We start from the raw sequence: 25,421 nt of genomic DNA on the forward strand, positions 1-25,421 counted from the left end.
TTGACTGAAATACATTAAAAGACCAACCTTTTGGAGAACAGTTAGATGTTAACTGGCTATCAAGCTTTGCATAAGTAAGCACGCTACGGGACTGTTTGTATCAGAGATCATGTCACACATTTTACATGCAAACCCAAATAATCCCATACTATTTTTGCTGTCTATGGATTTTCTCATTCATCCAGATCATTGTATTCTCAGGGCATTCAATCGATTGCAACCGGTCTGTTTGTTTGTCTTAGAAGATGTTTTGCCTTTCATCCAAGTAGGCTTCATCAGTTCGTGTTCATAGATTTAAATTGGTCAGATATAGCTTTAGTCTTAGATCGGTCAGATCTAGACTAGCAGCTGGTGCCAAAACCAGAATATGGCTCTGCTGGACATTCCTTTTTTTTTTGAAGTGTGTTATGGCAAGATCCGCCGTACCCAGAAACAACTAAAAGGTGAGACGATGTAGTCGCTACATAAATAAAAAACTGATAACACAGACACCTTTATACAGCCATCAGTGGTCAAAAGAAATATAGCTCATCAAAGCAGAACAAAAACAAAGATTTTCTAAATTTTTCAGTTCGATGGCGCAGTCATAGGGCCTGTGAGGGGGAAGGGATAGTGCGCGTTCCTTGCTAAAGACAGCGACGAGATCGAGGTAGATGGCAGGTATCTGGGCTAAATCACTGTGGTAAATACTGGGTCTGGGTCTGCTGATCGGGGGAGACGCAAATCTGAGACAATTAGCGTGGCAAGGGGTGCTCCAGGCCATGATCTTTCCAGTCGTCCAGGAAATGTGTGGGTCGTGCTGCCGCAGCCATGATCTCCCAAGGACTAGAGGGGGGACGGGAGCGCTCAACACCCTAAAACTGATGGTTTCCACGTGGTTACCCAAGGGGGGCAGCGATACGGGCTATGTACGGTCTTTTATGGGCCCCAAAGAGCACCATCCAGGGCTTGCACAGGAAGAACAGTGTCCAAGGGAACAAGCGGAATTCGAGCTTGCTGGGCGAACTCGTAATTGAGGAGACTCTCGTCCACTCCGGAGTGTAGGTCGGCAACCACTCGCACGGTACTAATGTTCCATGACAGTGTGGCGGGATAGCATACCTGGATCCCTCCTCTTCTGGGGCAAAGACGTAAGGCTCACCTGGACCCCCTTTGCTGGTGAGCCTGATCCTTTTGGCCTCGACGGGCAGTCGTGGATGATGTGCCCTGCCAGACCACAGTAGAGGCAAAGACACCGCCTATATTGTCCTCTCTCTCCTTGGTCACTAAGATAGATAGATAGTACTTTATTTATTCCGTCAGGAGAGTTCCTTCAGGAAAATTACAATTTTCAGCACAATCCCATTCAAGATCAGACAAACATTACAGGGAGACAGAACAGGATCGCTGACGGGCCTGCCGGCTTCCAGCGCTCCTTACAAAAAAGATGACATGCAGGTAAACAAGGGGGGTCGGGGGGGGGGGGGGGGGGGGGGGAATAGAAGATTAAAATAAAATAAAAAAATTGGTCTTAGCCTGGGCCCTGGAGTGGGGGTGAAGAAGCGCGTTCTTCCCAACTGCATGGACTCAGTGGTCGTCATAGGTGTGGGTGGAGGTATAGGTTGGACGACGGACGTCTGGCACGTAGGTCGGAGCTGGACCACGGAAGTGAAGCTGGACACCCCATGCGTGATCTTCGCTGCTTGTCCGCCGGTCTCTGGTCGAAAAGGTGCGCAAGATCGATGAGGGCTCGGCAGGAGGTGGGTCTGTCCTTCAGTAGGCCATCCATGACATGTTCTGTCAGACCTTGTCAAAACGCGCTCTGGGGAGCCCTGTCGTCCCATCCACTGTCTGCCGCAAGGGTGTGGAACTAGAGGGAGTAGACTGCCACCGAGTGGGAGCCCTGCTGGATGGTGTGCCGACGACCAGCCAAGTTTCCCCCATCAATGGGGTGATCGAACACGGCCCGGAAGGCAGCGTAGTCGGTTCCCAGGCCCACAGTCTTGTCCACGGCCGCAGTGGCCCACTTGAGTACCCGCCCGTCAGCAAAGAAAAAATGAAGGCTATATTTGCCCCGTCTGAAGAATAGCGCAAGGGTTGGTGCTTAAATATGAGGTCACAATGGACCAAAAACCCTCTACAAAGTTCAAAATCTTCCTCAAAGGTTCTCGGGCTTGCAATCTTGGGTTCCCGGACCTGAGTGGTGATCCAAGGTCGAGCCGCTGGGGTGGCACTAGAGCTAGCCACGGGTTCCGGAGCCTAACTTGGGCTAAGGTTGTCTAGCCTAGCAATCAAGTTGGCAAAAGCGCTCTCCAGCTTGTTTTCCAAGTGGAAAAACCGAGCCTGGTGTTCCTGAAGGACCGCTTGCATGGTCGCGAGATCAGGTGTCCTGGAGGGTCGGGACAGAGGTGCCGACTGATGTCTGCCTGTGTTGTCTGGTTCCGACATATTTGGCCGGAACGTACTGTTACGTACGGCGGGGGAAGGAGACAACACAACGGCAGGGATCATTTCAATAGGTTTATCGAAACTGATGATGATGATGTGTTGGGGTGTAAATGTACTATACGTGAATGGTGCAAGATAATGTTTAGCATTAACAATATAAATGTTACCAAAGTTTGTTGTGAGTGTGTGTTGGATGAATCCTTCATCAGACCGGAGGGGCAAGGCGAGAAGACAGTCCGTAGGCAAGCCAGAGGTCGGGGGCTGGAGAGGGGAGACGAGGTCCGTGTCCAAACAGGGGTCAAGGATCGAGCAAGGCAGTCCAGAATACAGTGGAAAGTCAAAGCACGCAGCTCGAACACGGGAAACAGAGGGAACACTGCGTGGAACACAGAGGACATAAGACACAGGCACAAGGAAAGCACAGAAAGAGCAAGTACGCAGAGGGAAGCCAGAGACGGGTTGCTTACTATGGAGAGTGAACTACGTTTCAGCACTGGATCTTCGGGTCTGCTGGTCTTTATTCCTTCTGCCCTCATCAGACCCAGGTCTGTTTATTTCTGACTGCCGGCAGCCGTGCAGGCGCGTGGCCACGATACGAGAAGAGGGAGCAGGAGGGTGTCCGGCACGCTTCTAGCGGTGGTGCCAGCTGGGCTTGCAGCAGATGACATGCTGTATTGCGCATGCGCCGTGACAGAAATAACTAAAAATATGTTTTATATTCTAGTTTCTTCAAAATAGCCACCCTTTGCTCCGATTAATGCTTTACACACTCTTGGCATTCTCTCGATGAGCTTCAAAAAGCCAGCTGAAATGTTTTTTACTTCACAGGTGTGCTTAAATCTCATCGAGAGAATGCCAAGAGTGTGCAAAGTAGTAATCAGAGCAAAGAGTGGCCATTTTGAAAAAAATGGAATATACATGTTATTTCACCTTTCTTAGTTAAGTACATAACTCCACATGTGTTCATTCATAGTTATAGTCATATATTAGATTAGATTAGATTAGATAGTACTTTATTTATTCCGTCAGGAGAGTTCCTTCAGGAAAATTAAAATTTTCAGCACAATCCCATTCAAGTTTAGACAAACATTACAGGGAGACAGAACAGGATCGCTGACGGGTCTGCCGGCTTCCAGCGCCCCTTACAAAAAAGATGAGATAAAGGTAAACAAAGAAGATTAAGATAAAATAAAAATAAAAATCGGTCTTTGCCTGGGCCCTGGAGAGGAGGTGCAGACTGAGGCCAAGGGAAAAAAAAATAATAATAATAATAATAAAACAACAACTCATAGCCATGGTACACATCCCTCTTCCATGTTTGTAAAAGGGAAACATCAAACATCAAAGAACACACAGGACATTAAAGACATTAAAGCAGCAGATACAACCAGACACTTCTAGACACAGCTATGAATAAAAAGTAAAAGAAACATATCCACTGTGGTGGCCTCTGCGGTGTTCCACGCCATCTAATATCTAATCGCCATATAATAGTCATAAAAATAAAGAAAACACATTGAATGAGAATGTGTGTCCAAACTTTTGGCCTGTACTGTGTGTGTGTGTATATATATATATATATATGTATATATATATATATATATATACTGTATATATATGTATATATACATATATATATATAGTGTGTGTGTGTAATCACAAAAATTATCAAGGATTAGACCAGGCTACTAAAGTGCAAAAATGATTTTTTTTTCCAAATGTATTGTGTGTGTGTATATATATATATATATATATATATATATATATATATATTTTTTTTTTTTTTTACACACACATTTGTAGGAATGTATTCAGGCCAGGCTGATTACAAAAATAAATATTAAAGTGTGTGTGTGTGGGTGTGTGTGCGTGTGTGTGTGTGTGTGCGTGTGCGCGTGTGTCTGTGATTCTTGTATAAACTGTCAATAACATCTATCCATCCATTTTTTTTCCGCTTATTCCCTTTGGGGTCGCCGGTGCCTATCTCAACTACAATCGGGCGGAAGGCGGTGTACATCCTGGACAAGTTCCCACCTCATCGCAGGGCCAACACAGATAGACAGACAACATTGACACTCACATTCACACACTAGTGCAGTGGTTCTCAAATGGGGGTACGTGTACCCCTGGGGATACTTGAAGGTATGCCAAGGGGTACGTGAGACTTTTTGAAAATATTTTAAAAATAGCAATAATTCAAAAATCCTTCATAAATATATTTATTGAATAATACTTCAACAAAATATGAATGTCAGTTCCTAAACTTTGAAAATAATTGCTACAATGCAATATTCAGGGTTGAAATATGACATTTTTGTGGACATGTTCCATAAATAGTGATGTTAAAGAGTTCTTTTTTGTGAAGAAATGTTTAGAATTAAGTTCATGAATCCAGATGGATCTCTATTACAATCCCCAAAGAGGGCACTTTAAGTTGATGATTACTTCTACGTGTAGAAATATTTATTTATAATTGAATCACTTGTTTATTTTTCAACAAGTTTTTAGTTATTTTATATCCAAATTTCCAAATAGTTCAAGAAAAAAACACTACAAATTAGCAATATTTTGCACTGTTATACAATTTATAATAAATCAGAAACTGATGACATAGTGCTGTATTTTACTTATCTCTTTTTTTCAACCAAAAATGCTTTGCTCTGATTAGGGGGTACTTGAATTAAAAAAAATGTTCACATGGGGTACATCACTGAAAAAAGGTTGAGCTGTGAAGAGAGATTTTTTTCAGGGCACTCGCAGCCCATCAACGGTTAAGAAAATCCGGTCTACAAAACATCAGTTGAAAGTTAAATACTGCATCATTCTGTAAATTGTTTTTTAAAAACAAAATGTTTTAGTTATCTATATGGTAAACTTGTTTTTATTTCTTTTATTATTATTTTTTTTCCCATGATGGAGCTGCTGTAGTTGCTGCTGTTGGCAGGAGCTCTGTGCTCTTGTGTCATTGTTTTCTGGTCCTGATATTTCCCTCTTCTTTTGTGTGTTTTTGGGGTTTTTTTTGGCTTTTGGTTCGGGACCCTTTGGGACTGTGCGACAAGGGGTGCCACTTTCGAAACTTCTGCGGTGCTTTTTTGTGAACGTCTGGATCTGCCTCCCGGATGCCTTTTGACCATGGAGACCAGCTGCTGGGTCTCTCCCCCACCAGAGTCCGTTTGGAGAGATTGGAGGAGATGCGGATGAAGAGACGGGGCTGCGGAGTTGGCACTGAGTGCCAGGACGGACAATGCTTCTCAGTGTCTTGGCTGAATGAGCAGGCATCGGTGACCTCGGTCTCCTTAGACGCATCCTCGCTCATCCATGCAGACTGGACACTGAGTGAGAGTTAGTGGGCAGCCTAGGGTGGAGTCGGCTCTCTTGGTTGCTTTGTTGGGTCTGCTCCAGTCTATGGCCATGTTTCCCCCACCCCAGCAAATGATGGTGTGGAACACCGGAGAGGCCACCACAGTGTATATATTTTTTTTACTTTTGTGGCTGTGTATAGAAGTGGCTGGTCGCAGCAGCTCTGCTCTTTGAATGTCCATTGTGTTATTTGATGTTTCCCTCTTACACATGTTTATGTGTGGTATGGCTATGAGGTTTTTTCCACCTTGAAGTTGGCAGACCCGTTAGCGATCCCGTTCTGTGTACCTTTAATGTTAGTCTGCTGTTGAATGGGATTGTGCTGAAAATATTAATTTCCCCTTGGAGTTTATTAAAGTATTTCTGACTCTGATTCTGAAACTTGATATGATGCAAACTACAAAAGCAAAAATAAATACCGTATTTCCTTGAATTGCCGCAGTGCATATAGTATGCGCCTGCCTTGAAATAATTAGCGCATGCTTAGTATTACCGCCTGGTCAAACTCATGACATCACGAGTGACACTTCCCCTGTTATCATTTTCAAAATGGAGGAGCCTGATTTCAATACCGGAAATTTGAAATCGCATAAAGGGAAGAAGATTAAGAGCTATTCAGTAGGATTTAAGGTCCAAGCTTACATCCCACTCACATTTTTACAGCATACCTTTGGTAAGTGCCGGAGTGAGAAGAGGTTTCAAAATAATTAGCGCATGCTTACTTTTACCGCATGCCTTTGGTAAGCGCAAGAGTGAGAAGACGTTTTAAATTAATTAGCGCCCCAGCGGCAATTCAAGGAAATACGGTATGTTAAATGTAGAATTCACATCTAATGAATTTTTGTAAACGTTTACATACTTTTTTTTTTCCAATAATGTACATTTGTAAGAAGGAAGCAAATCACTTGGTTGTAACAATCTACTGTGGTATGTTTTCTATAAAGTTGCCACTCATGTAAAACTGTGGTACGTGTACCACTAGTGAGAGCCGTGTAAAGAAAGAGTATGTCCAACTCAACTAGCTCTATAACGACAAAGGGATTTCTTATCCCTTGACTCACAAAATCTTATTTTCCATTGAATAACTGGGAAATATTACGTGTAGCGCTATCGTGAGCGATTACCCTAGCCTTTCAATTTGGCTTCTGGCAATGCATTGTGTGATACTCTAGCCCTCTCTTTTCAAACAGTGTTGCTGTTCAAACTGTGTGTAATGTTGCAGTGGCCAAAAATACTAAACCTACTTGTTATTTACAACCTCTGCCTTGTTTTAATGAATACTTAGGCTTACTACGCTACTGTATTTTAATGTTGGTCATTATGGTGGCACTTGGTGAGCCAAGTGTTTTCAGAGGTGGTTTAGATTCCACTGAATTAGAGCAGTGGTTCTCAAACTTTTTTCAGTGATGTACCCCCTGTGAACATTTTTTTAATTCAAGTACCCCCTAATCAGAGCAAAGCATTTTTGGTTGGAAAAAAAGAGATAAAGAGGTAAAAATACAGCACTATGTCATTAAATATGTTTCTGATTTATTTAAAGGACTACTGAAATTAGATTTTCTTATTTAAACTGGGATAGCAGGTCCATTCTATGTGTCATACGTGATCATTTTGCGATATTGCCATATTTTTGCTGAAAGGAAAAAAGATTTAGTAGAGAACATAGACGATAAAGTTCACAACTTTTGGTCGCTAATGAAAAAGCCTTGCCTTTACCGGAAGTAGCAGACAATGACGACACCGGTGTGAGGGCTCCTCACATCCTCACATTGTTTATAATGCAGTGGTTCTTAACCTTGTTGGAGGTACAGAACCCTACCAGTTTCATATGCGCATTCACCGAACCGTTCTTTAATGAAAAATAAAATGTTTTTTTTCAAATTCAAGCCAAAGTTGCATGTTTTCGTTAACACTTTAGTATGGGGAACATATTCTAAGTAACAAAGACTTAAGTTGGAGTTTTTTGGACACTAGGGGAACATATTCCAAGTAACAAAGACTTAATTTAGAGTTATTTGGTTAGGGTTAGAGGGTTAGGGTTATAATAAATCCATGCCGAATAAGGCATTAATAAGTACTTAATAATGACTAGTTAAGAGCCAATATGTTAATAATTTGCATGTTAATAAGCAACTAATTAATGGTGAATGTTCCCCATACTAAAGTGTTACCATGTTTTTTTTACTGGTGCACAAAATGAACCGTGCATGAACATCACCTTGTTCAAAGAACAAAACCAACACAGTGCATGAACTCACAACAAATTACACACCTGCAAATCAGTCTGACTTCTGCTGTTGCCTATCCGTAATACACTGATAGGGAGAAGGTTTTATTTAACGAGGAGTCGGGTGTGTCTTGACCTCCACCGAACCCCTGAGCCCGACTCACCGAACCCCTAGGGTTCGATCGAACCCAGGTTATGAACCACTGTTATAATGTGAGCCTCCAGCCGCAAGAGCTATTCGGACCGAGACAGCGACAATTTCCCCATTAATTTGAGCGAGGATGAAATATTCGTGGATGAGGAAATTTAGAGTGAAGGAGTAGAAAAAAATAAAAATAAAGTAAAAGAAAAAGGAGATTGCATTGGGAGCGATTCAGATGTTTTTAGAAACATTTACTAGGATAATTCTGGGAAATCCCATATCTTTCTATTGTATTGCTAGTGTATTAGTGAGTTAAATAGTACCTGATAGTCGGAGGGTTGTGTCCACGGGTGTGTTGACGCCAGTCTCTGAGAGAAGTCACGAAGCTGCTGCAGGACAGAAGCTCCACTGATCTCCGGTAAGAGGCGACTTTTTACCACAATTTTCTCACCGAAACCTGCCGGTTGACAAGTGGTCGGAAACCATGTTCGCTTGACCGCTCTGATCCATAGTAAAGCTTCACATCTGGGAATTTTAAACAAGGAAACACCGTGTGTTTGTGTGGCTAAAGGCTAAAGCTTCCCACCTCCATCTTTCTACTTTGACTTCTCCATTATTAATTGAACAAATTGCAAAAGATTCAGCAACACAGATGTCCAAAATACTGTGTAATTGCACGATGAAAAGAGACAACTTTTAGCCGCAAGTGATGCTGGGCTAATATGTCCCTTCCAACCAATAACGTCACAAACATGCGTCATCATTCCGCGACGTTTTCAACAGGAAAATCCGTGGGAAATTTTAAATTGTAATTTAGTAAACTAAATCGGCCGTATTGGCATGTGTTGCAATGTTAATTTTTCATCACTGATATATAAACTATCAGACTGCGTGGTTGGTAGTAGTGGGTTTCAGTAGGCCTTTAATTGTATAACAGTGCAAAATATTGCTCATTTGTAGTGGTCTTTCTTGAACTATTAGGGAAAAAAAGATATAAAATTAACTAAAAATGTGTTGAAAAATAAACAAGTAATTCAATTATAAATAAAGATTTCTACACATAGAAGTAATCATCAACTTAAAGTGCCCTCTTTGGGGATTGTAATAGAGATCCATCTGGATTCATGAACTTAATTCTAACAACTTTTTCACAAAAAAGAAATATTCAACATCAATATTTATGGAACATGTCCACAAAAAAATCTAGCTGTCAACACTGAATATTGCATTGTTGCCTTTCTTTTCACACTTTATGAACTTACATTCATATTTTGTTGAAGTATTATTCAATAAATATATTTATAACATTTTTTTAAATTGTTGCTATTTTTTAGAATATTTTTAAAAAATCTGCCGTACCCCTTGTCATACCTTCAAGTACCCCCAGGGGTACACGTACCCCCATTTGAGAACCACTATGCCTGATGGACTCTTGCGACTGTGTTGGATCCATTATGGATTGAACTTTCACAGTATCATGTTAGACCCGCTCGACATCCATTGCTTTCCTCCTCTCCAAGGTTCTCATAGTCATCATTGTCACCGACGTCCCACTGGGTGTGAGTTTTCCTTGCCCTTATGTGGGCCTACCGAGGATGTCGTAGTGGTTTGTGTTGTGGTTTGTGCAGCCCTTTGAGACACTAGTGATTTAGGGCTATATAAGTAAACATTGATTGATTGATTGATGTTAGAATACGATGTGGTGATCTACGACCACGCTTTTGGAGTCAATGTTTGACACCAACATTAAAAAATAAGTCATGTCATAATCACGTTAAATTGTCGACAAAGTTCTGAAGTGACACTGACTTAACTTTTCATCATGTCAAACAACACCCTTCCGTCCTGCTGCTCGACCCGCCCCAATAACTACAGGCGCCTTCAAGGTCTCCCGGAAATTCTACGAATGTTTGTTTTAAAACGCGCAAGTAATGTTGGCACCAAGTTTAATGGAATCTGATCGTGTGTAGTTACAATTTACACAGCGTTACGTTTGGAATTGTCCGACCCGTAACATGGAAAACACGGATCCGAATCAAACCTTGGCTGCGATGTTACAATGCACGAGGGAACGTGAATGCATCGTTGTACCGTTTTTAGAAGGCAACCATCAACACGAGCAGAAGCTACTACTTTATTATTTGGTGAGTTATAAATAATTCAAATGTTGTGTTTATTCGTTCTATGTCTGACAAACTTTTTAATCTACTTAATCGCCGAGAACAATGTTTTGAGCGGAACGTAACTTGTTTTCGCATCTTGAAAAGGCTGCAACTGACGAAGGGTTCACGTCGTCGTCTTCAACTTTTCCGTTATCATTTACGATTATCGTCATCATCATCGATACTGTCAAACTTCTTATCGGTTATTATTGTACCTGGAATTTTACTGAAAAAACTATCGGTTGAAAGCCAGAAACGGATGACTGATGACGACAATGGATTAAGAAATTATTGTTTGGTCTATTTGTTGGTAGATAAACAACAATTGTTTCTAAATTGCAACGCAGAGGCAATTTTAGGCCTGCATCGAGCTTGTTGTTGGCCATTAGTGTGTTAATATCAAATTAACAGTTATGGTAAAAAAAATATTTATGTACGTGTCTAAAATTATTTTTAAAATATATCATTGTTGATTGGCAACACTAAATTGACCCTAGTGTGTGAATGTGAGTGTGAATCTTGTCTGTCTATGTGTGTTTGGCACTGTGATGAGGTTGTGACTTGTCCAAGGTGTAAACCGCCTTCCGCCCGAATGCAGCTGAGATAGGTTCCAGTGCCCCCCGCGGCCCCTAAAGGTACAAGCGGTAGAAAATGGATGGATCATTAATTTGATAAAACTGTTATGTGTGGGGGCCAGCACGGTGGAGGAGGGGTTAGTGCGTCTGCCTCAGAATACAAAGGTCCTGAGTAGTCCTGGGTTCAATCCCAGGCTCGGGATCTTTCTGTGTGGAGTTTGCATGTTCTCCCCGTGACTGCGTGGGTGCCCTCCGGGTACTCCGGCTTCCTCCCACTTCCAAAGATATACATCTTGGCAACACTAAATTGGCCCTAGTGTGTGAATGTGAGCGTGAATGTTGTCTATCTGTGTTGGCCCTGCGATGCGGTGGAGACTTGTCAAGGGTGTACACCGCCTTCCCCCCGATTGCAGCTTAGATAGGCACCAGCGACCCCCAAAGAGAATAAGCGGTAGAAATGGATGGATAGATGGATGGATAAATTATGTGTGGGATCTGAGCCGAGGATTTCGTTGTGGCTTGTGCAGCCCTTTGAGACACTCGTGATTGATTCATTAATTGATTGATTGCTTAATCAGACAGATCTTGTTAAGACGATTTCAGTGATATAAGTTTGATTTTCTTGTGGATCGGTTCTGCACATCCCAAGTCCGAGTCCATGGTTCCCGCCTGGGAATCATGGACTCCGAGTTGGGGAAGAGATCTTGCCCCCTGTGGAGTTTAAGTACCTTGGTCTCCTGTTCACGAGTGACGGAAGAGTGGATCGTGAGATTAACAGGCGGATCGGTATGTCGTCTTCAGTAATGCGGACCATGTATCGATCCGTTGTGGTGAAGAAGGAGCTGAGCCGGAAGACGAAGCTCTCAGTTTACCGGTCGATCTACGTTCCCATCCTCACCAATGGTCATGAGCTTTGGGTTATGACCGAAGGACAAGATCTTGGGTACAAGCAGCTGAAATGAGTTTCCTCCGCCGGGTAGCGGGGCTTTCCCTTTAGAGATAGGGTGAGAAGTAAAGCCATAGCTCCTCCACATCGAGAGGAGCCAGATGAGGTGGTTCGGGCATCTGGTCAAGATGCCACCCGAACGCCTCCCGAGGGAGATGTTTAGAGCACGTCTGACTGGCTGGAGGCAATGGGGAAGACCCAGGACACGTTGGGAAGACTTTGTCTCCTGGCTGGCCTAGGAACGCCACGGGTTCCCCCGGGAGCAGCTGGACAAAGTGGCTGGAGAGAGGGAAGTCTGGGCTTCTCTGCTTAGGCTGTTGTCCCCGTGACCCGACCTCGGATAAGTGGAAGGATGAAATATTAAAGTTATGAATTTTTTTACCCGATGGAAATACACTAATATATGGTCAACCTCTTTAATACAAAGTCCATCCATCCATCCATTCCTACCGGTTGTCCCATTCTGGGTCGCGGGAGTGCTGGAGCTTATCTCAGCTGCATTTGGGCGGAAGTCAAAGGGGCTCAATATTATAGGTGTGATCTTTTTTTTTAAAAATGTCATAACTTTCTAAATATTTACCCCATTTAAAAAAATTGAAGATATTAAAACAAAGCAAAGGTATATTTTTAATTGATCAAATTAATGAAATCAATATAGAAAGTGACGGAAAATCGAAGTAAACATGATTGGTTTGACTCGACTTGTGATGTAAGTCATATCACATCGACAAGGAAGAGGAAGTCGGTGATTCCAAAAAATCAGTGTGTGAATCTATCAATTTGAAATATATTTGGCAGACTCACAGATACTTAAAAAAGTTTTCCAATGAAGTTTTTACTCACTATAGATTTGTTGCAGGGAAGTTTATTGAGTGTAAATGTGTTACATTTTGTCAGAGCTTTGTGGTGCGAGTATTTGTCCAATCTGCAAGTTTCAATGTTCTGAATAAACTAGGATATGTGTTTTACTTCATGACTATAGAGGTGACGAAAACAATGCGCACGCAGTTGAACTCTCAAAACAGCGGTCTGGTCGCTACTCAGGATGGCGGATTCAAGAATGAAACGCTCTAAGTGACCAGCAGATAATACATAAACACCTATTTAATGAATTTATCATCAATTAGAATTTTAATTGTATATTACTCTAATGTTTGTATTTACCTATAACACAAAGCTTAGATGTTTTGTTTAAATATCTTAGCACAGAGGTTTTCAATAGTTGGTCTGCAATGGCCCATGACATTTTTGGTTGACTGTAATTTTTTTTAAATATATTTAAATGAATGTATATTAGGGCTATTAAATTATATATTTTTTTCAATCAGATTAATCACATTTTGAAAATTTGATTAACATGATTAACCATAGGTGATTACTCGCTTGCGTAATTGAAATTAGCTCAACAAAAGATCCCAATATGTGTACACAAATGCAATTGTGTTGCCAAAATGTAACCCAGGAACGTTTTTAAACGTATTACTTGAATGCATGTCATTTATTTGCACACAACTTAGTAGCAGTTGTATCTAAAGTTTTTTCCAGGCTGTATTTTGAGTAAAATTTCCCAGCGAGCACACCAATGGGTGACTCCTCACCTGTTTGTATACTGACTTTGACATTGATGTGTTCACTGATCATATAGTTGTTAAAGTAAAGAGCTTGTACGGTTCAAAATAAAGTGCATGATTAATGCGATACTTTTTTGTGATTAATTACATGAGTTTAATTTTGACATGTTATATATGTATGTATGTATGTATGTATGTATGTATGTATATATGTATGTATATATATATATAGATGTTAAGTATATAAATGTATATATACAGGTATGTATTTTGTGTGTATATAAATGTGTATATATACATCTACATACATATATACATGTGTGTGTGTGCGTATATATGTATATATATATATACTGTATATATATATATATATACAGTATATATATATATATATATGTATATATATACATATACTGCATATATATATATATATATATACACACACACATATACATACATATATACATGTAGGTTTATATGTGTGTGTGTATATATATGTATATACGTGTATATATGTATGTGTGTGTATGCGTGTGGGTGTGTGTATACATATACACGTATATATGTGTATGTATGTATCCACCACACTTTAGTGTAGTTTGCAGTGACATGGCCGCCCTACTCACAGTACCAAATAATTGTATCATTATATTCATGTTATCTTTTAAGATAACTAGCAATTAGCGTTTGAATTGCCAGGTAGAGAATACCGTGCGAGTTGCCAGCGAGCTATTAGCGGCACTATTATGTATTATTTGAAAATTAGCATTGTACAATAACAAGGTACCTTAAAGATCAGTTTATTTTAAAACAAAATTTTATACAGCACACACAGTATATGTGTCAGGAGCAGGATGCGTTGCTTGCAACGGGATCCCAGGATCCAGGGAACATCTGGTGGAATGCAGGTAAAGATTTAATTTAATATACAAACATAAACTAGTGCCGCTAGCAAGTACAAACAATACGTAAAGCAACCCTTACTGAAAACCACTACAAAGACCAAGCAAGTGCTGTACACAGGACAGGGCTGGCCTGTAAGGAAAAACTGTTTGGCAACCAGGAACATGTGTGTCTTGGCTTACTTTGCGTATATCGACCTATGTTTTTTTTTACAAATGTTAATTTACAAAATTCATCAAATTTCCCCTTAATATCTCCACTCGCTTGGTGAAATATTTTCCCTCCATGTATGTTCCAACCAATAATTAACTATTATACATAAGTCTATATGTTAGAGTTTGGTATTAACCTAAACAACAAAGGCAGGATGCAGCAAACATTCAGCTTCGATGATTTACGACATGTCAGGGACCTCTCTGATGTTTGCCCATGTGATGGTAAGTTAAAGATTAAATTCCAGTAAAAAAAGAACCTTGGTCATCAGTCTTTATCATACATAATTCAGTGTGGGGAATGAGCGTGTTGAAAACAAAGCACACTCCTAACTTTAGAAGTCAACAAGACAAGTTATGTTGATTGCATTCGGTAGTTCTAAGTTAGATTGGGTGAGTTTTCCAACCGTAATTAAAGTGCCTAATCATAACTTTACAGTAGAAAAACCTGTGTAAAATACCACTTCTTTTTTTTCCAGTAACGTTAAATCAACTTGGGATTCTACAAATTTGTTATCAATGTTTAAGTGTTCCTATTGACCCTAACTAAAAAATACACAGGATATCAAATACTGTATTGATGTTTTACATGTCGTATACCACACACTCTTAAAGGGAGACACTAAGTGGCAATAAAATTACTTATGGTACTTTTTAAAGTCATTATAACTAAGATTAGTAATACTTAATTATAAATACATAAATAAAAAACACCAAATAGTTCCTTATTGTCTGTGGTCTGCTCTTTGGGTTTGTAAGCAGTGTAGTCCAAAAATCTTGAGATTCAAATGCGTTAAAATGAAATTGCAGTTATTGACAAACAATGCTATGAAATGTCAGTCATGGCTATTGATTAGACTCCTAACCAATGTAAGATTTTATATCTTGAGCTAAATAGCTTGTCCCTAAAGACAACAGGGACAATAACAGTAGTCCCTGGTGAACATCTTCACAGCACAGAACCCTAACAACGACCAACAGACACAATCTCAGATTAGTGCTCAATGGTGTCTGATGGTTAAAATCAGCACAGCCATTATATAAGTAACATTTGTTATATGTGCCAACATTACAACGGACATCATGTACAAAAAGAACTCGTATGTTGACTTGTCCATGTCTGCGGTCGTAAAGAGCGACATGGACGCAAAGAAAGGTATCTTTGTTTTTGTTTTAACGTCATAGATCAACTAGAAAAGCAATACAGTTAAGGAAAATCAGCATCCCCCCAGTGTACACACAACGTATGACCAGTAGTCGCATTACAGGTAAAAGCGCAAAGACACTTGGACTTCACACTTAGGTGTGAAAATACAGAAAACCGAACTATTTGAGAAATCAGACTAACTGCATGTAAACGTAGTGAGTGAAAAAGTCCCACATGATCAACTCCGTATTTTTTTTAATGAGGTTTGGGGAAGTTTTTGACCACACCCTAACACACCTAAGTACTTACTACAAGTATATGTATTTTTCCTCATTGGAGCCTTTATTTTTTAAATGTTGGAGTTCTTTTTTAATGTTATCAGATATTTTTGGTATGATGTCATAATTCCTCATATCTGATATAAGATTGTATACTCCTAAATGTGTGAGTTCTGGAGGTAACTGTGTGCACCACTCGCAAAAGGGACTAAAAATAGGCCATGCGACTTTAAAAAAAAAGCTGTCTCAAATGTGCGAAAAGGGATTTAAACCCATTTTGCCCCGAAAATAAATCCATCCAAATCTGATAAAACTACCGTAAAATGAAAATACAAAAAACAGCTCAAACTCAAGACGACTGAGGGTCTCGCTGAGTCACATGTCACTAGGCAACAGGCACTGCCTTTTAAACGCAACACACACTCTCTGAAACGTATCTTAACTGCATTATGCCAAATATTTGAAGTTTATTTTTTAATTTTCCATAGTAATTATTTACATTTATTGAAGAGTAATTATGTTCGTAATTCAATTCCATTGTTGGTAAAGTAAAAGTAACTATAATCAATGACTTTTTAAAAGTAATTTTCAGAACATAGCCTGTCTAAAAGCATCATGAAGCAGTTGGCAGGTTGGTGTTTATGGCTAATATCTTTGTGTGAATCTATCCATCCATCCATTTTCTACCGCTTGTCCCGTTCGGGGCTGCGGGGGGTGCTGGAGCCTATCTCAGCTGCATTTGGTTGCAAGGCGGTGTACACCCTGGACAAGTCGCCACCTCATCACAGGGCCAACACAGATAGACAACATTCACACTCACATTCACACACTAGGGCCAATTTTAGTGTTGCCAATCAACCTATCGCCAGGTGCATGTTTTTGAGGGTGGGAGGAAGCCGGAGTACCCGGAGGGAACCCATGCAGTCACGGAGAGAACATGCAAACTCCATACAGAAAGATCCCAAGCCCGGGATTGAACCCAGGACTACTCAGGACCTTCGTATTGTGAGGCACATGCACTAACCCCTCCTCCCCCATGCTGCCCCTTTGTGTGAATGTCCTATAAAACTGTTTACCTATAAAAACACCATTATTAAAGATCAATTATTTTCATCTTGCTGCTGACGTTTAAACATGTCCTCCTAAACCAGGGCACTTTGTTTCACATTTTATTATTTTGTGTTTTTGTTACCTGAAGAATTGAGCATAGCTAAATGTTTTTATATTTGAATGTTCTTATATTATAGTCAAAGCTTTTTCTTTTTTCTTATCTCAAAACACCTCTTAAGTTGTGATCCTCTTTTGCAAAACCTATTTTTCCTATTTGTTGGTACTTCTTTTTGGATCACCCTCAGTCCCGAAAATTGAAAAACAAGGTGGGGTAGAGATCTTTAGTTATGTCAGTCCTTCTTAAGCAGTGGGGCGGACCCCTCAGGGGGGCCGCGGTGCAATGCCAGAGGTATGTGACCTCGGGTTTCATGCTTTTTTTGCCGTACCAAAATACGATGAAGCACATGTAGCACTTGGCTTCACTGTAACCACGGTGGAAGATGAGGAAAGACCAGTGTGTCGTTGGCTTTAATGTTAATAAGCTTACAATGTTATATACAGAGGTATAGTTATAACAATTTTATGGACATATAATACAATTTATAGTCACGATGTAGAGTTTGGAAGGGGACGCAAAATATCTTCATCTTCCTGGGTGGGTGTAACAGAAAATATTTGAGAATCACTGAATTAAGTCAACAAATATTGCCATTAATGGGTTAGTTTATGGGCCAAACCATATTCGGATATGAGTTTTGATCCATATCGCCCAGCACTACACTCGTGTTAGCGACAGTTTAGGGATGTTGTCTGTGTTTAATTGAGCGTTACAGTAGGCCTTTTGATGGCATTGTAGTAATATGTATGCACATGGGTACCTTGTTTGAGTATTAATAATGAAATTGTAATATTTAAGACATTTAGTATTGCTGAAAAAAATGTTCTGTGCTACAAAAATAATTATTTGCTACAAATATTTCGTTTTATTTAATAGCATTGGTGCTACTAGTTAAAACGCTATGCGTACTGCACTGCAACTTTTGAGGGCCTTCATAACAAAAGGGGTGAATCCTTTTTTTTTTTTTAAGTTATTATTATTACTATTTTTTAAATTTTATTAAATCAACATAAAAATATACAAGATACACTCAGCTGAGATAGGCGCCAGCGCCCCCCGCGACCCTTAAAAGGGAATAAGCGGTAGAAAATGGATGGATGGGCACTCTCCATTAGTGCATCACCCCCCCAAAAAAAAACCCCTCACTCCCCCATTCACACTCATCCACACCCACTCACACAAAAAAGGGTTGTTTCTTTCTGCTACCAAAATTCTGGTTCCCACAACATATATATTGTGTGTTCCGCCGGTCCACTAACATTTTCATTAATTACTATTTTTTATATTGTTGTTTTATATGATTTTACTTTCTTTTTTATCGAAGAAATTTTTTTTTTTTTTTAATCTTATTTTATTTTATTTATAAATAAAAAGGGAACCTTATCTTCACCAGACCAGGTTGTTAATGAAATTAGACTTGTCTAAAAGGTTTTTAAAACCAGGTCTAGTCCAGATAATGTCCAAGTCGGGCTCAGAAACACACACCTTCATCCATCTACAACAAGAAAAAAATAGGGAAACAACAGATTGCATATAATTTATAAACAAAATTACATTTTCATAAAAAGCATGTGTGTATAGTCCATATTATGTCCAAGTCAGACTCAACACACACCTTCATTTTGTACACTCAAAAATAGGGAACACAACAACAGGGGTGAATACTTTATAATGCACATGTCAGTTTTCAGATCATTGTATTTTAAAAAAATGTTTTCATGTTATTTTTCATTTAACTTTACCAACTGAAACTTTTTCCATCACATGAGATTCTGATTTGAAAACATTTAAACTGCAGGTTGTCATGTAACAAGATCAGTAAAAACCAAGGGGTGAATGCTTTGGCAAGGCACTGTATATAAAAGATATGTTTAAAATACTCATACTTTGAGATATGATGTTAGAAAATTAAAAAAAAATACATTTCCTTTGGGAGACCACGTCTGGCAATGTATCCACATTTAAGTGGACCATTAAAGACCGTGGCAATGATTTGACATCATTGGATCCTTTAGTGAAATGCACTAAGGGAATGAAAGGTGAGTGGGAAAGGAAGGATCCTGAAATAAATGAGCCATTATTGTACTTCCTGTTTGAAAATGGTTTGATTTGCCTCTTCCAGAAAATGGTCCATTAAGGTTGGTGGAGGCCAGCAATGAGTCAAAACAGTCCCTGCCTGTGGACCGAGGTTCCCCAGACCAGCGCTGCCCCATGTGACCGCTGCAAGCATGCCTGCTGTGCCTACGATGGCTATGTCTATATCCTGGGAGGAAGAGACAACAGCACTCTACGGGATTTCTGGAGGTACAGTGTTGGTAAGACATGCAACTGAATTATTTAAGCGGTTTGTTAAAAGGAAAATTTCACTTTTTTGTGGGATTTTTCCCAACATCCACAATCCCAATGTGAAACAAGAACACATCTTTTCGCCTTTTCTGCGCGTTGTAAATAGTGATAAACCAGCTCCCAAGAAGCGACTAACAATGCAGGTAATGAAGATTAACCTATTGTACTTAAAAAAACCTCTAAAACATCCCAAAACCCCCAAGAACATTTTAAATACATGCTATAACAGGCACATTCATGATAACATAATACTTGCCGTTTAAATTAGTACTGCAACTTATTTTCTGGGTGCACACTACTTCTGTCAACAACAATAAATACTTGGGGACAAAAGATGATCCAGAACCGGATTTTTGTAAGCCTGACTATACAGACGATGAGCTTCAAATTTTAGAAAAGGTGTGCTAAACAGATCCAGCTATAGTGAAACACTAAACTCTCATGAAGCACTAGTGCTCATTGATGAAAGTTGATTGGATAAAATAAGAACAATAACAAAGCATCAACTTACAATGGCCACTCTCACAGGGATGCTGATGGAAGGGATGGTTTCATCTTTCAGCACAATACTTGTGCTATCCGTTTGGATGGTAAAGTTAGCATAATCCTAGGGTAAACAATGTTGGAGGGAAACGAGCATCTTGCCTGTCTTCCTTGGGTTGTCCTCAAGTTGAGAGCCAACATATATACTGAGTCTTTTGGCCTGAATATTGAGCTAGTAAATTGTTAAATTTCAAAGTTCAGAACTTTTCCAAACTCAAAAGTGGGACCAACATTGTTCTATCTCTACATAAACTACATTTGTTATAAAGAACTTAAAGTTAGTATAATTTTGAGACAATACGACCACATTTTTTTCCTGGAGAGAACACACAAGAGCTAATACAAATAATAACAGAAAAGGACAAAAACTTTTTTTAATCTTAGTCAAACTAAAATAATGCTATTCGGTAACAGTAAAAAAGAAATAGAAAATAAACGCAGTAGACATTAACAAGGTAAAAGAAAGACAATTTTGTGATGCAATGATAGATGATAAAAACTACTCTAAATCTCACAAAATAAGGTGGCAAGAAATACTTTAATAAGGAATGAGGCAAAATATGTTCTGGAAAAGAAACCTCATATTCTCTACTGCTCGCTAATATTACCATATCTGAGTTCTTATGTAGAAATATGGGGAAATAACTACAAAAGTTTGATTTATTCACTAACCGTCACAAATAAGGTTAGGCAAATACATAATGTTGATTATAGAGAACATTCAAACACTTTATGTCGTTATAGCTTGGTAAATATGCAAGTCACGGCTATGGATGATGTTCGAAAACCGGTTCTCCCGATGCTTCGATAAGAAAAGTACCGATTCTATGGATTCGAATCTCTTTTTGAGAACTGGTTCCCGTTATCAAGGGCACTACCCTTAACAATCCTCATCCACAAATCCTTCAAAGTCCTAATTTTCTGTGTCTGAAATGAACAGCTGGGCAAGTTCTTCATCAAACACGCCAGATTCCCTCTCGTCATTTTTAAAGTCAGTCCCGTTGCCGCAGGGCTCCTCGGAAAAGATGCCTTTTTTTCTATAAGCTCGAACAACAGTGCAAGCAGAAACGAGAGCTCAAGCATCCACGATCCATTCACAAATTGTGCCTCCCAATTTTCGTGAAGCTGTGTTCGTCTGTCATCCATCGCTCCCATGACGCTCACAATTTCACTTTGAACATCTTGTTTACACCCATGTCCAGCGGTTGGAGTTCCTTCGTCATGCCTTAATGATGACTCCAGGTGGAAACTTTTCTTTCGGCAGCATCTTCCACTTGAAAATCACCATAGGGGGCAGTTTCTGTTCATTAGCATAGCAAGCTAGCACAACAGTAAAAGCTGACTTATCTTACCCCTTTGTGCGTATCGATTCGCTCCCGTGCTGGTCTCCTTCTCTACAGTGTGTATCACCGGGATGTCGAAAGTGAGCGGCACCTCGTCCATGTTGATGATATGTTTGTCGGCAATTTATTTATTTACAACGCACACCGCAGCACTATATGCTCACTGGGGGCGTGCCTTTAGCGTCCTCTCTCACCTGAAACCTTCACCCTTTAACGTCCGCATGCTGTCCTCAGTCACGTCCACCTTTCCTCCATATAAACGTGCCGGCCCAGTCACATAACATCTACGGCTTTTGGAACTCAGTGCACACACAAGGTGCACACGCAACAACCTATCTGGATTCGATAAAAGATTCGATAAGGAATCAGTTCGATAAGAGGATTCGAATAATGGCATTGACATCGATAATTTCTTAACGAACATCATCCTTAGTCCCGTTATGTAAATGGAAGTTTTTTAAGAATGCTTTATAGGCAGAAAAAGATTTAAAATTCACTTTAAAAAAAAAGGTTCGGGGAAGGAAGGTAAAATAACATAACTTAAGTGTAATGTCCATCCATCCATTTTCTACTGCTTATTTCCTTCGGTGTCACGGGGGGCGCTGGAGCCTATCTCAGCTACAATTGGGCGGAAGGCGGGATACACCATGGACAAGTCGCTACATCATCACAGTTAAGTGTAATGTATATAAACAAATTACATTTCATAAAATGATGAGTGGGTTTATCATTGTGAGTCGATGTGGATGTAATTGGATAATATATGTAACTTGTATTAATACTGAATATTACATGTCGGATGATTAAGTATTCTATTGTTGATGAATAATTCGATTTTTATAGCTTAGTGATGGCAGTATCCACTTTGCTTTTTTATGCTTCTTTTTTGGACACACAAAATGTTTGCATCACAATGCAAAACCAACTTTTCTTACGTATTGGTGGTACGTGCGTTACAGAATGTGGCATTTAAATAAGTCCCAAAAATTTGGAATGAAACCATTGAGGTATTGCGAAAAAATTAATAAACTAATCTTGCCTTCCTTCACACTGCTGCCAAACGAGCCGTTTGAAATTTGCAAAACATGTGGCCTTTTCACACTGATGATGTCACCGGATTATCCATATATGGTATAAATGTACCCAAAATGCTTTGCGTGGGTCCTCCATTGTATTGTGACGCTGTAGTCAATTAGCGCCTTCTTTTTCACTATCCTCTTGTGCGGCAGACTGGCTCGTACATGCACATGCATCCTCCGCTGTTGCCATTTATAATGCAAAGTAGTGTATAGTTCGAACTTATATTTGTCAGTAGACTCTATATGGAACCGATCAAATCTACTACTAAGATGGCGGCGAGAATACGCCGTCAAAGTGAGGCCATGTAAATAAGGCCACACATAAATTAGCGCATCCTTTGGAGACAAAATATAAAGTATTCAAAATTTTGATCATAGAACCACCATTACATATTATGTAGACCACAAGGGAAAAAAATGCATAACATGGTAAATGGTTTGTACTTGTATAGCGCTTCTCTGCCCCTTTTTAAGGTGCCCAAAGCGCTTTGACAGTATTTCCACATTCGCCCATTCACACACTGACGGCGGGAGCTGCCATGCAAGGCGCTCACCAGTACCCCATCAGGAGCAATGGTTAAGTGTCTTGCCCAAGGACACAACGAACGTGACTAGGATGGTAGAAGGTGGGGATTGAACCAGCAACACTCAGATTGCTGGCACAGCCACTCTACCAACTTCGCCACATGACCCCCTTTAATATTGTTTTTTTTTTTTAACAAATGATGGTATTGTATTGTAGAAGCTACTTCTCTTCCTTCAATTGTGTAGATGAAGAGTATGAATGGTTTGTTGTGTCTGAAAAGAAAAACCTCATCAACTGGCAGTTTTTTTACATTTAGAACCCACAGAAAATGGAAAGCCATGTGTGTTCTTGGCTAAAAGAAGGATTGTGGATGATGGGCAAAAATAAAAAAGTGTAGTTGTTCTTTAAGCAAGACATAACCATAAAGTTTGTACAATTATTTATGATGAATAGAAGATTGGAAAAATAATACAAAGTGAATTGCGTTTGAAGCTTTCCGTAGTATTTAGATGATTGTGTTTGAGCGGGCTTTTTAACTTAATAATGCTATACAAGAGGGTAAAGCGTACAAAATGAGCATAGCATTATTCCTCACCACAGTTAAAATTATTATATTTCACAGATTTGAAATAGAATAGAAATTGGCCCAATGGTACTGAATATCATTGTATTCAATGGACAATTTTGTAGTGCGCAATGAATGGACAGAGTTGAGCTGCAGAGGAGAGACGGCACCAGAAGAAGTCGAGGAACATTCCATGGTCATTCATAAGGTGCAAATTATTTTTACTTTATTTTTTTAAAAATTGTGACCTGTTTTTTATCATGATCTAGTGATCATCAAAAATGATCTGGACTTTTTTTAGGGCTTCATATACGTGTTTGGAGGCATACTGGATTCTTCATTTACTGCGCTGACATGTCCTCTGTGGGTGTTTGATATTGGTAAGTTTCTCAGTAATGCTCGTTTTGCACTTCTGACAGATCATACTTCTTAAACAAAACATGTCGTAACATGTTGACTACATTTGCTTTCCATTTTCTAACTTTTTTATGGTCTAAATAACATGTAATGATTGTTCTTTGGTCAAGATTATACAAACCCTGTTTCCATATGAGTTGGGAAATTGTGTTAGATGTAAATATAAACGGAATACAACGATTTACAAATCCGTTTCAACCCATATTCAATTGAATGCACTACAAAGACAAGATATTTGATGTTCAAACTCATAAACTTTACTTTTTTTTACAAATAATAATTAACTTAGAATTTCATGGCTGCAACACATGCCAAAGTAGTTGGGAAAGGGCATGTTCACCACTGTGTTACATCACCTTTTCTTTTAACAACACTCAATAAATGTGTCTTCAACTAATTGTTGAAGCTTTGAAAGTAGAATTCTTTACCATTCTTGTTTTATGTAGAGCTTCAGTCGTACAACAGTCCGGGGTCTCCGCTGTTGTATTTTACTCTTCATAATGCGCCACACATTTTTGATGGACTGCAGGCGGGCCAGGAAAGTACCCACACTCTTTTTTTACAAAGCCACGCTGTTGTAACACGTGCGGAATGTGGCTTGGCATTGTCTTGCTGAAATAAGCAGGGGCGTCCATGAAAAAGACGCCGCTTAGATGGCAGCATATGTTGTTCCAAAACCTGTATGTACCTTTCAGCATTAATGTTGCCTTCACAGATGTGTAAGTTACCCTTGCCTTGGGCACTAATGCACCCCCATACCATCACAGATGCTGGCTTTTAAACTTTGCGTCAATAACAGTCTGGATGTTTCGTTTCCCCTTTGGTCCGGAGGACACAATGTCGAATATTTCCAAAAACAATTTGAAATGTGGAGTCGTCAGAACACCTTTCCACTTTGCATCAGTCCATCTTAGATGATCTCAGGCCCAGAGAAGGTGGGCATTTCTGAATGTTGTTGATAAATGGCTTTTGGTTTGCATTGTAGAGCTTTAACTTGCACTTACAGATGTAGCGACGAACTGTATTTAGTGAAAGTGGTTTTCTGAGGTGTTCCTAAACCCATGTGGTGATACCCTTTACACACTGATGTCAGTTTTTGGTGCAGTACCTCCTGAGGGATCAAAGGTCACGGGCATTCAATGTTGGTTTTCAGCCTTGCTGCTTACGTGGAGTGATTTCTCCAGATTCTCCGAAACTTTTCATGATAATATGGACCGTATTTGGTGAAATCCCTAAATTTCTTGCTGGTTAAGAAATGTTTTTCTTGAACATTTAGCTCCCACATTTGTTCACAAAGTAGTTTACCCTCGCCCTCTCCTTGTTTGTGAATGACTGCGCATTTCAAGCTGGTTTTGTACCCAATCATGACACCCACCTGTTAACAATTAGCCTGTTCACCTGTGGGATGGTCTAAATAAGTGTTTGATGAGCATTCCTCAACTCTCTGTCATTTTTGCCACTTGTGCCAGCTTTTTTGAAACATG

At 39.7% G+C, this 25,421-nt stretch overlaps 1 protein-coding gene across 2 annotated transcripts in view; it reads left to right on the plus strand.

Annotated features, from left to right (window-relative positions):
• Positions 1-10,058: 10,058 nt before the first annotated feature.
• Positions 10,059-25,421, plus strand: part of si:dkey-3d4.3 (leucine-zipper-like transcriptional regulator 1 homolog) — a 28,829-nt gene continuing 13,466 nt past the window's right edge. Inside the window, exons 1-4 of one of the 2 annotated variants that reach the window (XM_061918619.1) lie at positions 10,059-10,300; positions 19,241-19,433; positions 23,646-23,728; positions 23,822-23,900. In XM_061918619.1, the coding sequence (XP_061774603.1) occupies positions 19,274-19,433; positions 23,646-23,728; positions 23,822-23,900 (322 nt within the window). In that variant the 5' untranslated portion in view covers positions 10,059-10,300; positions 19,241-19,273. Of the gene's footprint in view, positions 10,301-19,240; positions 19,434-23,645; positions 23,729-23,821; positions 23,901-25,421 lie in introns of those variants that run through there. The other variant, XM_061918620.1, reaches the window with a different exon arrangement.

Source organism: Nerophis ophidion, linkage group LG13, assembly GCF_033978795.1.
Source record: "Nerophis ophidion isolate RoL-2023_Sa linkage group LG13, RoL_Noph_v1.0, whole genome shotgun sequence".
In the NCBI taxonomy this organism is placed as follows: domain Eukaryota; kingdom Metazoa; phylum Chordata; class Actinopteri; order Syngnathiformes; family Syngnathidae; genus Nerophis; species Nerophis ophidion.